Below are 17,094 nucleotides of genomic sequence, written 5' to 3' on the forward strand. Positions count from 1 at the left end.
ACGCTCGTACAAGTGGCAAGATACAAACTAGAACAACAGAGAGAGAACATGGCAGTGGCATCTGCCCAACGAATATGGGATACTCTATGGCAAGTAAATAATAAATGGGAATGTCAATGCTAGTTCGAGTGACTTCTTCCATTCTTTACTCCCTGCATGGGTATTATATTTTCTTGGTAATATTATTTGGAAAGTGCTTCTCTTCCTTCGACCAAAAGTCTTACAGAAGCTCTTGTCTGGCTATTATTTAACAGCCACTGAGGAATGCCACTCAAAAACAATATTCAATCACATATCGAAATCGACACGAACGAACAGTGGCAAGAACAGATGCGGAGCAGAAGATACCACAAAACATTTACGAACACACTGTACAAGAAGTTATAGAAGTTATAATTAATGGTGCCAAAAACTTGGATATTGCTGCTTCTCTACTCTTGCCACTATCCTTTTAGGCCATAAAGACTATTTGTGTGCGTGTGTGTGTGTGTGTGTGTGCTTTGCTTTTTGTTTGTTCCCGCTCCTGGGAGGAGAGGCCGTAAATACAAAACAGAACGCAAGAAACTTTATTTGGGTTAGCGATTGTTCAAAAATGCATAGCGAGTAGAGGAGGACTCTGAGAGCAGGGATAACTAGCTCTGGGGGTGGCCTGGAGGGTATTTAAAGAGCTGCAAGTGCCGCAGGAAAGTGGCACGAACTGAATAAAGCTCCTGCAGGAGCCCACTCAAGAGGCAAAAGGAGAAATAACACCAAAACCAAGCTAAAAGCTACTGAAAAATGTGGGTGTTAATGGCGCACAGCGAGGAGCGTTTCCACATTCATTTTCTTAAGAAACTACTCCCGAGAGAGGAGGAGTATCCCGTGATTAGTTACACAAGCCGCTCGTCAGGCGGCAGCAGCCCTCGGTTGCTAACAAGCTCTGGCTTTAAGTGTGTGGAGAGGGAGTCAACAGCATCTGGAGGGACATATGCAAGCGAATATTAGTAGCTGGTGGCACCGCTTTAAGCGACACAAATACATATGTGAGCATATAAACTTGTGCAACTCTATTATTTATATGTCAATCAAGCGTTGGCTTTGAGGTACGAGTATTTAAAACAAGCCACCCACTGAAAACCGCACAGCAAAAGTTTTTAATATTTAAAATTATGTCTTGGCCTGGCCAACTAAATTGCTTTCTCGGACAGAGACAGAGACACATAGAGAGAGAGAGAGAGGAAATGGAGACTGTAGCAGACACAAAAACAACACAGTGGGTGCCACAGCACGAGTTGCAATGTGGGCGAAAGTAGTTCAAGTGGTTTTTGCATCCACCTGATGACCTGACTTTCTTGTCTGTGTGTCTGTCGGTCTCTTTGTCTGTCTGTCGGTGAATGCAATTTGTATGAAATTGATTATTAATGGCTTTGTCATTGAGCAAATTGCGAATAAATGATCTTTAATGTTTATTACTCTGTGCAAGTATCGAGTATCGGAAATTGAGAGTATGGATACACATCCATTTGCATATGTATATCCACCTACCTATTAGTCGATCTATTAGCCATCGTAGTTCCCTGTATTGTTTATTGAGCTATCTGCTAAAGCTGTAATATTTTTCACTGGGCAGTTCTTTGCGTGTCCCTGGGTACTTTTCATTCGTCGCTTGGCAAACAAATTTTCAACTGAATAACTAGAAAAGCGTTTCAAGAAAGAACCGTTCTTCAAACAGGTACGAGTTGAACACAAGATGGTGTAGACACTGCCTTTTGGCGCACAGAAGCCGCTTGATGGGCTCTTGGACATTACTCTTCGATATCGGAACATTATTAACGTCAATTAATTCTAACTGCTGCAAGTCGAAGGCTATCTATCCATTAAGTGCTTAGCCACTAAGTGAATAGGGAGTGGGGAGGAGAACGGCGATTGAATCGATGGATGGGATGGGATGGCATCCCGGGGGAGACCTGTTTACCCGCTGCTAAAATCCTCTGCCCCTGAAAGGTAGGTTTTCGTTGTATTTTGTTGTTGTGTGTTTAGTTCTCGTATTTTCTTGGTATTATTTCGTTGTGTTCCTCTTTCCTGGGTCGTCGTCGCCGCCTCACGATTCCCCCCCAAATCCGATTATTATCAGGTCTCACGTGAGTGCATGCTTCATTGTATTTTCCACAGTTGCAGCTTTTGTTGCTGTTGTTTTTTTACAGTTGTCGTTTTCTTCTGTGGAAAATTGCTTTGAACTTGAAAAGTTTCCCACGTGACGCGAGCAAAATGAACAGAGAATCAACAATCCCTCCTCGTTCCTGCCTGTCTTTACCTCTTGCGATTTTGGTCGTGCCACATGTGGCAGAGCTGCACTTTGCATGTCATCGTCAACGGTGGTAAACACCTCCTACCTGCCTCTACCTCGGCTAACGGTGCCGCTCCTGTGCCCCTGTCCCCTCCTTTCCTTTTCCCCTTACAGTTTTCCATGCCCTGATCTTTTGTCTCTTGTTGTGGCAAGTGTCGATTTTCAGTTTCGTATTTAATTGGATAGTTTTTGCTTCGTGCATTTCGTATTTATTCTCCATATCTTCTCTGCGGGGGGGTGGAGGAGGTCTTTTAGGCAAAGTGTTTGCGGCTCTCATATTCGTGAGCGTTTTCTTTTATTTGTTTTTAATTTCTGTGGGAATTGAAATTACTGCAGGATATTATCATCTGCTGGTTGCACAGTTCCATTAGCGGATGTTCATGAGTGAAGCTTTCCATTTGTTTATGGGAAATTTGTACAGGGAATCAACGGATCACCGATAAAATAATTCTTTAGTGCATCTACAGCTTGAAATTACAGTAAACGCTGATCCACTGACCACTCGGGGTAAAGAGGTCCAAGAGGAACTGCATTTTTGCATTGGAGATGATTTTGAGAAGCACTGGAATGCATTTGGCTGTGAAAGAAAACGAAGTTGGCTGCATAGGAGCCACATTCCCGCATGGCCATTAAAGCTCTGGGGTGACGCTCATGCTTCTGGCGTGCTTCTGGTTCCATCTTTGGAGCACTCTCTATAGAGCGCCGCAGGTTCGTGCCGTTTCTTCTCCACTCGCGAATTTAGTGAAAATTTGCAATAAAACCTTCCCATTTCCTTGTCCCCTTGCAACTTACATCTCACACGGAGCACAGTGAACACTCTGCGAGCACGTTCCAAGTTAGCAAAGCGTAAAAACAAACAGCTTTTTACGATTGCAGGTCAGGGCGGGAATCGGCCAAGACTTGTGGCCAGTCTGACTGCCTTTTTCCTATCCGATGGCAATTAAAAAGAACTTAGCACATGGTCGCGACACGGCCGCGACATGGGAGCTAGGGATAGCTCATAATTGTCAAGTTCAGGGTTAAGCTGGGCCAAGGGGCCCCGGCCTTAGGTCTGGGTCTGGGTCTGTCCCTAGGTCTGGGTCTGCGCCTTGGTTCTTGACAGAAATCACCTGTCTCGCTGTCACTTTGAGTAATTAATTTGAAGGCCTTTTAATCTATCAAACCACGCACACACCCCTCTCACCTTCTCGTTGATGTTGGGAACCGCTTCAAGAGAATTTTACTTCTGATTTAATGAGTTTTTTGTTACCGTCTTGGCCAAAGAAACGATTGAAAAGATTTTATTCTTAATGCAAACAGTTCAATGAGCTTTGTTTTAATTAAAATCTAATTAAAAGGTGTTTAATTTTATTCTTTTTTGTGGAAGTTCTTTTTACGAGTAGAAGGGAGGATGTCTTACAGGGTTAAGGCTGTATGAAATGGCACAAAAAGCGTAGATCCAGCGAAATCCGACACCCAGAGAGGGAGCATTTTTAAAATAAAATCAAGTGTTTTATCAATGTTTTTCTGATCCGCCAAAGCCTTGGATGCACTCTCTGGTTTCAAAATCGACTACAGCCGGCTCCTGCCACTGCTTCGGCATCTTCCCTAATGTCCTCTCTAATGGCCGCCCATCACAGTGGCGGCCCCTCCATATGGTCTTCTGATGATGATGAAACCTAAGCGGCTTACGATTCAGAGACCTCTAAACGCACAGAGCTGTGCTGTGCTGTGCTGTGCTGCGTAATCAAATGCATGTAATTTGAGTTTAATGAGTGTCAAAGTTATTAAAAATCATTTGCTGTTTGTTGGCCGCCAGTTATGGCAGCCGCCAACTGGATTTTTCTGCCAAACTGGCTTTCAGCTTTCAGCTTTGGGCTTTGGCTTTCGGCCAAGTCAACTCATGTCGAGTCGATTCGATTCAAGACTCCATGAAAGGCAAAAAGTTACAAAATTATTTCGAGACATTTTTGGGCACGTCATCAGGTCTAATTACTATCCAGCACCCCCTCTCTGTTGAAACGTTCTGGCCAAATTTAATGTGTCAATAGATTTGAATGGCGTTTGGGTTAAAACCAAATTGAGTTATTAGTGGGACACGGCCGAAACCAAAGCGAGATCTCTCAATAAATCTGTTTTTCTCCATCAGATATTTGTTATGGTGGCAGCAGCAGACAGTGTCGGACATTGGCAGTTTCGCGTATATCCTCCATTGTTTTCTAGTCAAAAATTCGTAATGAATGTTTTGAAAAGATCTGTTCTGGCTGCCATGAATCAATTTGAAACAGCAGTGGCAGTGGTGGTAACATTTATTGATACATTCCAATGGATCTCCTTCTACAAGTGTATGGCAATTGGTTTTAAGTTACTTTTATCGTCAAGGAGAAGAAGGGATGTATGATGGAGGTGGGTCTGCCCATTGGAAAATTCAATTTTTCTGTTCAAGTTGTGGGCTCTGTGTGGATACTACACCCACAACATAGCACTTTGGCCCTCGCCTCGCTCATACTCGCACTCCACTCCACTCAATCACTGATTTGATTGTCGTTAGCCGCACGTGTGCGGCGTCTGCATCCAGCTGCCTGCTCAAAAGGCGTATGATTGATGGCGCAACAGACACAGGCACTAACAGCAGCAGCAGGAACCAAATGATGAAGATGGAGTCCTTCACCGGATAAGCTAGACATAAAATATGAAACTATCCCTGGCTGCTGCTGAGCTTAAACGTAAATTTAATTTATTGAGGAAATTGACAGAAATCATATTTACACGTTAAATAGAAATTAATCATGAGAAGGCACATAGAGAGAGAGCTTACTGGTTTCTTCCGTATTGCCCTTGCAGTTACCGCATCGAACAGTTTGAGCTGCACTTGATTTAACGTCTTTCTGATTAAGAGGTGTGAGAGAGAGCAGTGTAGAAGTTTTGAAGTCTCCATTTCTTACTTCTCCAATTTCGTATTTCGCCACGAACGTAAGTAGACGCAGTTTGTTGTTGTTCTTAATGCCGATCGTTTCCTCCTCATTGATTGTGCTCCCTCCCAATTCGGTCATTCCATTGCTCTCTCAGCAACAACAATGCCCTCACTGCTTGCAAGCGGGAGAGGCTCTCTCTGCAAATACGGGACTATCGTGGGAAGCAAACGAAATAACAAACGGGACGCTACTCTTTCTGCGTAACAAGCTTTGCCTTTCATTCTTTTACTTATTGCTCGACTCAACAATTATTAGCACCCTTTATTTTAATTTATAAAAGCCTGACTGTATGCTTGTGGTGCTACCATTTGTATGGTCATGTTTCCAAGTCGTTTCTGTTACCTGTCTGTCGGTTGCCATTTGTTTTTGGTTTTGCACTCGGAAACCGGTTGAATCGGTTTACTGCGACACACACACACACACCATACACGTCATTTTTGCATTTGCATATCATTTTGTTTTGCTGGACTTTTTTTCCGCCCGATTCAATTTCGTTTCATTTGATTTGATTTGATTGCACAAATACAACTTTTTGTTGCTCTCTGACGTAATTTTTGAATGCTGAAATTAGTGAAATTTCGTTAGAGTATTGCTCCTGTGTCGGCTTAATTAATTGATCTCTTATCATTGGATAATCAATTCTTTTTAGAACTTTTCAAATATTATAAACACATAAATAAACATTGAGGTTAGCCAGTTGAAGTTTTAGTTCCTCTCGAATGTTTATGTGCGAATACTTTATCCAGACACTGTGGTTTTGGCTTAATTCCATTGTCGAAAATGTTTTCCCAATATCCAATGACTACATTTTGTGCATTTTGTTACACCAACTTTTCTTCATTATTTTCTTTTGCTATGAAATGTTGCCAAAAACGATTCCGAACTATGCTTCCCTTTAAGTAGAACTACCCACAGATGCAGCATCTGTGTCTACCTTTCTAAGAGGAGGTGGAGTCCTGTAACTGGATAGGGCCACCTTCGGTGTACCGAATAAGTTGTGCGGTTTTTGCTTGCTTTCAGTTTTAGTTTCAGTTGATTTGGCAGTTGATTTGCTGCTGCATTTGCTGTTGGTGGTCTCTGTGGTGGTTCTGATGTTCTCCGACAAAGGACTGATTGCTGCCCCCAAGAAAGAGTTAAGGGCATGGGGTAGGGGCCCTGACTCTAGGGTCAGAGTTAATTTTTCGTATTGTATTGAGCATTTGCTCCTCCCACTGCTCGTATTGCTCCTCCCACTCTCTGGAGGCTTCTCCCTTGAGGATTCTTATTCCATCTTCAGTTTGTTTGGGAGCATAATGATGCCACTTGATTGAAAATGAACGTGACTGGAAAACAAGTGTCGGGGTTAAAGTTTTCTCTCTTCTTATTTTGCTTTCGATTCGCTACGCTTCGTTCCTGCTCCTCCTCTGCTGCTGTTGCTGGCTCTTGGAATAAACAGAAAATGGCAAAATAAATTAGCCAAGAGATGCTTTCAGCCAGAAACGTCTTTGAATGTACTCAGCCTGAGCCTCAGCCTTAGAGTCAGGCTTGTTTTGTGGGTGTGGGAGTGAAGCGCCAGAAGCTAGTCACAATTCCCGGACTAAATTGCATTTAATATTATTCAATTAAAGTTTCCATCGCTACCAGCAGCTCGGGCGCCATTTTGTAGCATGTTTCCTAACCGAATTATGTGCGCATTTCCGTTTCCGGCGCACGCAACACTGCGTCGAAGGGAGAGGGAGTCACAGTGGTATGACAAAATATTAAAGACCTGGAAAAGTTATAAAATGGCAAATCTTCCCATTAGAATACATCATAAGATGTTTTGCAAGTGCATTTTTTAATCAAGTTCTCCTACAACCTTTTCGCTCCACAGTGCAGCGTGAATAATAATACTCGTAGTTTACCATTCAGTGAAGTTTTCCATGCGGGTGGACTGTGGATGGGATTGCATTTTGCATTCGTCTTGACGCTTGATGCTGGCAGCCACAACAAAGTGGACGGGCGCAATGAGTGGCTATCCTGGAGCCTGGTAACCACCAACCTCGTCCCCAAAAGGTGAGACGACAGAGTCCCACTGCTCACGGCAGCCAAAGGCAATTTCAAATGTGCATGGAGCATTATGCATAAACGAATGTATTTTCCGATTACCGTCAAAGCGTGTGAGAGTGTGTCTCTGTGTCTGTGCCACATGCAACTGCAGCACTCGGGCGCATTGTCGCAGTGGGGGCTGCTCTCTCCACTAACCCACTGAAATGGGGTCTCTAGAGAAACTGCAGGGCCTGCGCTCGATGCTGTAACTAATCCAACAACCAAAGCCCATCCGATGTGGCATATTTGAAACTCAATTTACACACGGATGACCTCTGACCCCACACAACCTTTAGCCTGTCGCTCTCTCCATCTCACTCTTTCCGGCTGACTCGTGTCATTTCCAGTTTGTCGCACTTTTGCCAAAATACAATTTCATCGCCTTCCATAAAGCCTTGAGAGAGTGCAAGTGTCACAAACACTTAACTCAAGGAGGTGGTGACCCGTTCTGCCCCTGCCCTGGCAGGCAGGAAGGCAACAAGTGCAGGAAAGAACCCTTAAGACCGCTGGCAAGTCGCTGTCAAGTAGGCCAAAACCTCGCAAACAAAAAATAAAGAACTGCTGACAAGTGTTGTTCGCTCAACATTTGTCATGTGCCAAAAATCCATGAAAACATTTCGCCTGCAGATGGCAAATGGAAAATGAAAAGTGCAACAAGAAGTTGAGCCAAAAACCAGAAACCAGATGGAAGCAGCAGTGCAATAAATATTTAATATGTCATTTGGTAGAAGTAGAACACAAATTAGAATTAAACAATCGATAGAAACAGTGGGCATTAAAAAAGTCTACTAAGAATAGAAAAAAGAGCTAGCTGAAAACGAGATATCTCTTTCAAGTGGTAATGGAATTAATAAGAACGAAAGGAGTAGGTCCTTTAAAGGTCATCAATGAAATACAAATCTATAACTTTGACACTCTCCCACATGTGCGGTGGGCTGTGTGTGTCCCCTCTATGCAAACCAAATAAATGTTAGACCGAAAACAACAGACAACAGACAGTAGACAGGCAGACACACCAGACAGACAGCTGATGGAAGAGGAATTGGTAGTTCAGGCACAGGCACAGGGACACGTTGTTTTGTGCTAGAAATTTGTACTTTGACAGCCGCAAGACAGCTGTCTGTCCAACTGTCTGGAATGCTCATACCCTCGCCACTTAGGGGTTGCAAACAAATTAACACAAAACTCACACAAAAAGGGGGGCAAAAAATGGCAAAATAAACTTTGATTTACTTTACTGACAGTTTGTGGAGCACTGCAAAGCACCCCAGCGACCATTCGCAAAGGTCGAGCATAATTTTCCCATTAGTTCAAGTGAAAAATCGCTGGCAATCAGTGAATGGGCGAGCGTTGTGAGAGGAGGGCTCACGCATGTTGAGTCCAATTGCTGTCCAGCAGAATCAGATCACATTATACATATATCCAAAACACAACTTTTCAAATTAAAAGTAAAAAAAAACTGAAAAGTCAATCAATGCAATCGCTGACTGACCGGAATGAATGGAACCTATAAAAAAATCAATTGAATGGTAATACCAAATTACATACCCAATAAAACCATTGACCTGACCCGTGTTACCTGTGGAATTGACTGTCTACTGGCGGCAGTTAGCGCCAAAAAATAAGATCGATTTTTTTAGTTTATTGTAGGCTACTAATTCAAATCAGAACATATTAAATGTGAGTGCCCTGCGCTTAACTCCATTAAACTTCCACATAATCCCACAGATTTTGTGCAGCGAATCAACTTGGTCTTTATTGGTCTTCGGCTTTAATCTTTCTGGCTTGATTAGGAACAGCATTAAACCCCCCGTGAATGACCTCCAACCGAATGATATGCGCCAGCCACGTGGCGTGTGACTCGACTCCAATTAAATACGCGTTCTTCGAGGCTATAAGCACAGCGCCACTAAAATCCAAAACCACTTTCGGCTTATCAACAGTTACGATGGCCCCTTTGCCTATCAAATATCAATGTCTTGGCCACGTTTCCCGGTCTTATCAAAAAGAAGTCTACCTGTGTTTGTGTGTATTGTGCCTCTCTTCCCACTTCGCACGATTGTTTTGGTTGCGTATTCATTGGCTGATAATTTCACTTGAGCCATTCGAGAAGTATTTATATTTGGGTTTGATTGACAGGTGCGTGGTGGCCAAGGTAACGGGCCTTTTGTCTCTGCCTCTGTCCTGAGTCTCACCTGTTTAAACGCAGTCTTCATTTCGTTTCACGTATTTACGTACTTACTTTATCATTTAATTTATGGATTTCGGTGAAGTTTTTTGACCGTGACATCTTTTTCTTTCTTTCTCTGGCTTTTTATTTATTGTTTGTTGTGAACCAGGGCAGTGAACCAGGCAGGGTGTCACTCATTCATTTGTGCACACAACAGTCCGTATATTAATGGGAGAAGGTTATTATTAAATATAAATGGAGCTGAGATAAAGAATGGAAAGCCTGTACGAACTCAATTCATTCGAGAATAATTCTTCAACTAAATGTAACATTTCCAAATGCCATCTAAATGCTGTTAAAGATGCATTAAAACCATTTAGTTGTAATCTTTGAAAGTCTCTTTGTGTCTCTTCAATGGATGGCAGTGACGCGAATTCCCTTTCATCTCTCATTTAATCCCCGCTAACGCACACACACACATGTATCCTGGATGGCACATCCTCATCGCACTCATTATGTTTCAATGCCTGCAAGCATTTTCTATATTCCATTTTTGCACCCACCCCCTTCTCTCGCGTAGTGGTAACTAGTTGAATGCAATCATCAACACGCTCCGCAATTAAATGCGACAAAGTGCAGACTTGTTGGTGGGTAACCCGTTCCGCCCACAGTGTGCCGCCAGCAGTTACCTCTGCACCGGGCCCCGCACCGCTCCTCCAGCCTGTGTCAGCACACAAAGCGACAACTGTCAGCGCGCGGCACACTGTGGCACACATTTGCATGCTCTGCTCTACATACAGCCACCACCCCCTCTCCACATACCCTCTCCTTCGCCTTCGCGTTGGAGCTTAGCGTGTGAATTTAATTTGTGCATAATTGCAGTTGCCACTGCAATTGCCACGCAATGTGGCAGATACAAAATGTCAATATCCCAAAACTACTGCCACAAGAAATGCTTTATGCGGTTTTCTTTCCCTCTCGTTTTTATCGCCAGCTGAAACTGTCTCCCAGTTGTCAGCCGCGTCCTCCAGCCAGTCTCCATCTCCATCTCCTTTGGTGAGTCTGAGAGACGCATTGACAGACGACAGATATTGCGTCGACTCCTCCAATTGATGGAGGGTTCTGCGTTTCGGTTTGCTGCAAATGTAAACCAATTTACAAATTAAGTATTCAGCAACGCCAGCAGCCAGTGCTGTGGAAAACGGGTTTCACCTACATATGTACGTGATGGGGGAGACAGTGGGTGGGAAGCAGTACGGGAGGAGGGAGTCACAGTCAATGGGTTAAATGGTTTGTCTTATGTGAATATGTGAATGAAATTGCCATGGAAGTGCATTTATCCAACAGAAAAAGATAAATAAAAGTGAAAAATTAATGTACAAAGTTGTTTTTCAAGTGGTTTGGGCCTTAAATGATATAACCATTAAATAGAGAGATTATAAATTATAAGTGCCAGTGCCATATCCAATGTTAATGTATCTCTTAGAGAGAGAGAGAGAGGTAGACACACTCTCAAAGCATCTTCGTGTGTATTTTTAATGTTACTAATTTCATAAATTTGTTGCTCGTTTTAGAGATCCATGATGCGTCCCAGTCAACGGAAGAGTACTAAAACCTTCAACGAAATGTCCAAACGAAACGCGTTCCACCAGAAAAAGGCACCAACCTACCGACCAATCAAATAAGCATTCAACTTAAGCGAAGTGCACGAGAGAATACCATTAGGGAATCATCGAATCGATAAATAGTAAGCCGCAAAAGGAAGGAAGGATAGAAAGGAAGGAGAGTGTTTGCACACAGGAGAAGAAGCCCCTGCCTGCACACAGGGGAACATTGGTAGAGATAGAGAGAGGGAGTTGGAGAGAAAAGCCGTCAAAATTACGACGTATCACCCACCAACACCGAAAGTCAAACAGAACCCGGCCAACATGGACGCCACGTCCGGGCCGGGTGCGTTTGACGATGAACCGCCGCCAGAGCCACGAGACGGATGGCTGCTGGTGCGCATCCATGTGCCGGAGCTGAACGTCTACAAGTGTCTGCAGTTCCCATCGGAGCGTCTCGTCTGGGATGTCAAGCAGCAGGTGCTCGCCTCGTTGCCAAAGGTATGTACCATCCCATCATCATTATCTCTTCATACTGTATATAGAGCGAAATGCAACGCGTGGCATGCTACACATGTTTGACCTGGAATGACATACCTAGATCTATGGCAAGCGATAGACAATCATAACATGAGTCTCTGTCTCTGTAAAAGTGATATTTCGCCTTCTTTCGCATGGAAAAACTCTTTGCCTTTTCTCATACAACAATTTAGAATAATTTATTGAAGTTCAATTTAAACGAAACATAAATAGAGTCATTTGAGTCAGTGCATTTGCGTTTAGGTATTCCAGGTATTAGCTGGTCTCTATATAAAGCCTGGTGGCAGCTCCTCATCGTAGGCGTAGATCAGCTCAACGTAGTAGGAAAATATAACCAGCCAGGCGTAGATCAATAAACCTATGAGCGAAATGTAACTATAAATCCATGGACATGTAGCCTTATGCAGATTATTACCCGATGTGACAATTGTCAGTAGAACTATGACCAGGACCAGGTGGTACATGAGCAGGACCAAGATGTGCACCGCTATCCAAATTGGTGTGAAGATTAGAAAGGGCGTAAAGAGCATTTCGTTGTTCTGCGAATGAAGTATTAACAACTGGGTGGATAAGGGTCGGGTCTCTCTCTACTCACATTATGCACTCCGATGCAGAGCAGGGCGGCTGCGACAATGCCAAAGAATGAGAAGACCATCGTTGTCTTGAGGGCTGCCGGAGCGACGAGTGTCTTCTCCTGGTACTCATTGGGGAAGATGCACTCCATCATGAAGGCGGTGCCGGCCACGATGTAAACGAACCACGTGAGAAAGATGCAACCAAAGAGCAGTGTCCCGGTGCGCAGCGCATAGCAGAAGCAGCAGCTGGAGAAGATCTTCTTCAGATACTTGCAATGACAGGCCATCTTTGGTGGCAGTTACTGTTGCTCAAGGAACTATTTTAAGGGAAACAATTTCAATTTTTAATTTTTAGTGTGTGAGAGGCTTTATGTTCTTCTACTGAATGAACCCAAACAAACATTTTAGATTGAGATTGTTGACAGGCGGGGAGATGGGAAGATGATTGGCTACTTGATCAAAAAATGTTCTCATCCCTCAGCTCAAAGTAGTGGGAGAAGACGACCAAATAGGCATACAAATGCACTACTGAGGAGTATTAAATCTTAGATCAGAGCTCTTAATATCATTGGGTAATGCGCAATACTCACGCAGGTTGAATGTCTGAATGAAGGGTCGTCGCATGAAGCCAGAGCCAACGTGATTCTCCTCCACATTGTCCTGGGTGGAGCCCGCAATGAGGCTGCCGATTAGAGCCAATATAAGGACAATCGAAATTACGCCAAACGTTATCAGCCAGGGGAACAAGAGATTTTTCTTTTTCTTCAGTGCGCCCACGAACAGGACTATGGACACGGCCACACCGATGGCGCAGGGAACGGACAGAAACAAGTAGAAGATCTGGCTCTCGGCGTACTCTGTGTGGGCGTGGGCGAGAGGGAGGATCAGTGATCAGTGATGGTTGCACAGCCGCTGGTGAATCATACCTAGCCACCTTCAATGAATCCATACATCAGCAGGGCCACCAGCTGCAGCGTATAGGTGAGGGCCGTGTACATGGCAACCAGGAAGCATCCGTACCTCAAGCTACAGCAACCGCAACATGTTCTCAATAACATGCTCCAATTTGGGGCATACTCGTGTCTGTTTCTCGAAAAAGCTGTGAAAATCTGACGTAAAACTCCAGGGTACTAAATATACTCGTATATTTTGATAGTAAACCGGAGAACAGAAAAGGATGCTAATCAGGGGATAAACGGATCGTCGTCGCTTGCGCGGCCAAGAGCCTTGTAGAAGGAGTGGACTACCATTAGCGAGTAGATCAATGCAACTGTAAGGGATATTCATTAGTTATGGAACAGATATTACATGGTGTCAATGACCTCACCAATGATCAATATCTGTACGAAGATGGCACTCGGTGGCGGATTCTCTGCAATGATATCGACAATGCACAAAATGATGTACAAAAACAGAATAATTGTAAAGACAGTCAGCCAGAAGCGGACGGGTCCTTGACGTCTCTGAAATGAAGCAAAAAGAAACGGTATTCAGACTATTAAGACTGAACTGGACTGGGACCCACCCTTTTGGCACCGTAGATTAGCAATCCGGAGGAGATGATGCCCATTGTTAGGATTCCCGCCATCAGGATGACTGCCCAGCTCTTTTGGGATGTATTTCTCACGAAAAGGCAATCGTTGGAGTGGGTAATCATCTCGCCCACGTGGAAGCTCAAAAAGAACAGGGCAATGATGAAGCAGCCACTGTCCAGCGACAAAAAGAAGCAGCACTTCTTAAATAACATCCTCAGTGAGAAGATTCTATGCCAGAAATAAAACTCAATATAATTTTGACTAAAAACTTAAAACTCAAAGCTCAGTTGACCCCAAAAGGAGGGAATGCATTACTGTGTACAGAAGGCAGGTGGCAACTCCTGTGTGTCGAAACTCACGTAACCTAATAGCAGGATAATCTCTGAACAGCCATAGCTAGATACATATATCGATGCCTCTTGGTATGATAAGCAGATGAAACTAATACTCTTAATTTCTTCAAAGGAGCAGACTTACCTCCTCTACCATGGTGGTAATAAATCAATTTGCAAACAAATAAATGCAGCCTTTCATTGATTGGCATTGCATCCAAGCCAGAAGCTGCCACGTGCCCTTAAAGCTCGGCCACGCCCCTACAAAGTCCTCAATTTGAAGTTCAATGCAATCAAGACCCAAGACCGGACGGCCAGAGTCGTGCCCGGAAAATCGTGACGCTGCAGATAGAAGAGATATTTGACAGTTGAATGGCAGTCCGCCTGTCAAGGGAAACTCCAGAGTCGTAGAGAAAGAGAGAGAGAACTTTGAATGGATCGAAGCTGCCGATACCGTGGACTTCAAACTATTTCCACTGTCGATACTAATCCTCTTCACCGTGGATCACTTGTCACGGTACCCTTTAGGGGATTTTAGGTTTTTCCATGACGGAAACGAAACGTCCGCTTCAGCAAACCCTTCTGGCTCAATCCTTTGTCGCTCTTCCTGTGTTAATTAACGCCCAAACAATGGCCAATCGATTCGTACACATTTAATAACAAATTGCTGGACAAATTGTTGTCCAAACAATGTCAAAACCGATGCGGGGGCCGGACCGGGCCAGGCCGCGCCCATTCTGTTATTGGAACCGCAAAACCATTGCAAATCGAACGGAAACTGGACCGAAACCGAACTGTGCTGAACATTCAACGTGAACTCGGTTGAACCGAAACACAATGACCTCCAGCTAATTGCATGGCCTGGTCCCGGTTCCGTTTTGGGCCAACTCAGCAAGTGGCAACCGGGGACATGGGGGCTGGGCTGGCGATGGCGATGGAGTTGTTTTAGTGGTGTCTGTTTCGCTTTTTGGTGAATTATGTTGTAAATTCTGTGCAGTGTGTTTGCGGTGTGGGAAAACAGAGCGCTCTGTTTGACTCTTTATGTGTTTATAGCGTTAGTTTCAGAGGATTTACTTGTTTGTTATTTAATGTGAATGTGAATTCTCTGCATCTTTAAGTAAAAACTATCATTTCACTTGAGTTCTTGTATCTTTGGAAAGCATATCAGGTTCTTAGCCCATTTCCTGCCTTCACAGATATGAAAATATACATAGCTACATATAAATCAATCATCAGGCAGGTCACATATCTTATCGCGGCTTTACAGCACAGAAAGAAGAGCGAGAGAGAGAGAGAAAGAGCTATTTATATCTATGTACATACTCGTGGCAGGTGCCATAAAGAATACAATTCATGGCATCATGGTGCAAATATTTGCACCTCAATTGAGGTGTTGCTTCGTTTTGTGATAGCCAGGAACTGAAGAACTGAGTCAAACCGAACGAGTCAAAGACCAAAGACACAATTTTATCGGATTCTCAGCCATTATCTGGTTTCATCAGACATTTATGGCAAAAGAAAAGTATTTATTTGCCTGTCCTTTATCAGGCCATCGGCGAGGGTTGCTTCAGCTTTACATTGCACACAGCACCAGAGTGCGTCAATCAATCCATCCACCAGTCAGCTCGGAGTGTCAATCAATCAGTCAGTGCTACACTTTAGAGCAGGGTGTGGGTGGGCCTCTTGGAGTTCACTTCCGCCTGCTAATCAAATCAAATCCAATCCACTCAAAAGCGAAGCTTTTTTCTATGATCTGCTGCTGTACAGTACGAGCTGTATCTGTGTTTCTTTCTGGGTGGGCGATACGTACCGGTTTCCATTTAAGTTGTTTTCCATGTAATGCTCAGGGCTCTGTGGATATGGTTATGGCTATGGCTAGAGACTTAGTTATTAAACCACTTTGCCAGATAAGAAACCAGTAAGCAGATCTTAGCCAAAATGTGGCCCGTTGTTCCTTGGTCGATTGACACGTTATTTGGTATACACTTCATTGCAGCCAACTGGTGACGATGGAAGACTCGAGACGCACAAGCGAATGCTGCTAAAGAGACTGTCACAGAATATTTAACTCTTAAGGACTTTATGGTATATCTCAGAGGAACAATTGGTAATGGGTTCTTTTCGATATCCTATTCTTGTTCTAACTATTCCCTTATTTTCAATTGGACTGCTCCTCTATTGAGTGTCTCTGCCATGCCATCAATAAATTGTAACGCTGACAAAAACTTCTTAAGCTGCAGATAAAGTTGTGCTAAAAGTATATTTAATTGAATGCCACCAAGCAGAGACAGTAAGGATCCCCTTGACAGGCTAGAGTTCATGAAGCAGCAGGCAGAGTGACAGACAGGCGGCGTAGAGCGGGGTCTTTAAAGCGAGAAATTCATTTTAGCCGAAAGGAAAGAGGAAATGTGGTCAGCGTGCCCCCCTCAGGACTTGTCGCGGTTCAGATTTGTGACCAGAGCAGAGCGCGACTTGATTCAATTGAGAATTGGAAATTGTACGCTGCCGAAAAGAGCCCGAGCAATGTCAATTAGGCAATGATATAATGGGTAATCCCTCAATTAGGCCAACTTAATGGGTAACACGAGTAGCAGGCACATCCTTTGCGCAGTGATGTTTCTATCAAAAGTTTTCTAATGCCATGGAAAATGTAGACATTTTCGCAGGGCCTGCTGTCTCCGCTAAAACCCTTGACGCTCGTTAGATTTAATGATGCTGCATAGTTTGGGCACGCACGACATCATTTCAGCGACTGGGTGGTGCCCCATTCTGTGTCCCATTCTCGCTCTTGAGCCTAAGTGGCATAGAGACCTAGTTATACGCGAGGACACGATGACATGTGTGTGTGTGTGTGTGTGGTGTGTGTGTGTGCGTGTGTGCCTATCTTTGAATCTCTGTCTCTCCATTGAACCGTTAATTCCGGCAAGAACTTAACTTGCAACATTGTCATCCTCTCCCTTTCTGCCTGTTGTGTCCTCGGTGCTCTGTGGC

At 43.9% G+C, this 17,094-nt stretch overlaps 4 protein-coding genes across 17 annotated transcripts in view; 1 reads left to right on the forward strand and 3 right to left on the reverse strand.

Moving 5' to 3' along the window:
• The window catches only part of LOC117891763 (SH3 and multiple ankyrin repeat domains protein 1), a 62,931-nt gene that overhangs the window by 21,373 nt on the left and 24,464 nt on the right, over positions 1 to 17,094 (forward strand). For all 13 annotated transcript variants that reach the window (XM_034797399.1, XM_034797386.1, XM_034797397.1 and 10 more), the window contains one exon: positions 11,092 to 11,622. In XM_034797399.1, coding sequence (XP_034653290.1) covers positions 11,446 to 11,622 — 177 coding nt within the window. In that variant the 5' untranslated portion in view covers positions 11,092 to 11,445. The remainder of the gene's footprint in view (positions 1 to 11,091; positions 11,623 to 17,094) is intronic.
• Positions 11,815 to 12,523, reverse strand: LOC117891785. Its single transcript, XM_034797456.1, has 3 exons — positions 12,257 to 12,523; positions 12,077 to 12,200; positions 11,815 to 12,019 (listed from the first exon to the last, which is right to left on the reverse strand). Exons 1-3 carry the CDS (start codon positions 12,521 to 12,523, stop codon positions 11,928 to 11,930), a joined length of 483 nt encoding a protein of 160 aa, XP_034653347.1. The 3' UTR covers positions 11,815 to 11,927.
• LOC117891786 lies at positions 12,525 to 13,352 on the reverse strand. Of its 2 annotated transcripts, none has more exons than XM_034797458.1 (3): positions 13,171 to 13,352; positions 12,827 to 13,093; positions 12,525 to 12,761 (listed from the first exon to the last, which is right to left on the reverse strand). In XM_034797458.1, the coding sequence occupies exons 1-3, from the start codon at positions 13,292 to 13,294 to the stop codon at positions 12,694 to 12,696; spliced, it is 459 nt and encodes a 152-aa protein (XP_034653349.1). In that variant the 5' UTR covers positions 13,295 to 13,352; the 3' UTR covers positions 12,525 to 12,693. The 2 variants fall into 2 exon arrangements, with proteins under 2 accessions (XP_034653349.1, XP_034653348.1); XM_034797457.1 differs by having other exon boundaries at positions 12,525 to 12,764.
• LOC117891787 lies at positions 13,368 to 14,043 on the reverse strand. The gene is made up of 3 exons (XM_034797459.1): positions 13,762 to 14,043; positions 13,564 to 13,699; positions 13,368 to 13,506 (listed from the first exon to the last, which is right to left on the reverse strand). The coding sequence occupies exons 1-3, from the start codon at positions 13,981 to 13,983 to the stop codon at positions 13,421 to 13,423; spliced, it is 444 nt and encodes a 147-aa protein (XP_034653350.1). The 5' UTR covers positions 13,984 to 14,043; the 3' UTR covers positions 13,368 to 13,420.

Source organism: Drosophila subobscura, chromosome E (genome assembly GCF_008121235.1).
Source record: "Drosophila subobscura isolate 14011-0131.10 chromosome E, UCBerk_Dsub_1.0, whole genome shotgun sequence".
Lineage (NCBI taxonomy): Eukaryota > Metazoa > Arthropoda > Insecta > Diptera > Drosophilidae > Drosophila > Drosophila subobscura.

Bases quoted from the DNA above. Each gene is read 5' to 3' on its own strand.
- LOC117891785 (XM_034797456.1), bottom strand. From the start codon at position 12,523: ATGGCCTGTCATTGCAAGTATCTGAAGAAGATCTTCTCCAGCTGCTGC. The intron at 12,201-12,256 runs GTGAGTAGAGAG...CTTCATTCGCAG, and splicing joins TCTGCATCGGAGTGCATAAT to AACAACGAAATGCTCTTTAC. The intron at 12,020-12,076 runs GTAATAATCTGC...TTTCGCTCATAG, and splicing joins ACTGACAATTGTCACATCGG to GTTTATTGATCTACGCCTGG.
- LOC117891786 (XM_034797457.1), bottom strand. From the start codon at position 13,294: ATGTTATTGAGAACATGTTGCGGTTGCTGTAGCTTGAGGTACGGATGC. The intron at 13,094-13,170 runs GTGGCTAGGTAT...ACGCCCACACAG, and splicing joins GATGTATGGATTCATTGAAG to AGTACGCCGAGAGCCAGATC. The intron at 12,765-12,826 runs GTGAGTATTGCG...AATACTCCTCAG, and splicing joins CATTCAGACATTCAACCTGC to TAGTGCATTTGTATGCCTAT.
- LOC117891787 (XM_034797459.1), bottom strand. From the start codon at position 13,983: ATGTTATTTAAGAAGTGCTGCTTCTTTTTGTCGCTGGACAGTGGCTGC. The intron at 13,700-13,761 runs GTGGGTCCCAGT...GCTTCATTTCAG, and splicing joins TAATCTACGGTGCCAAAAGG to AGACGTCAAGGACCCGTCCG. The intron at 13,507-13,563 runs GTGAGGTCATTG...TATCCCTTACAG, and splicing joins CGTACAGATATTGATCATTG to TTGCATTGATCTACTCGCTA.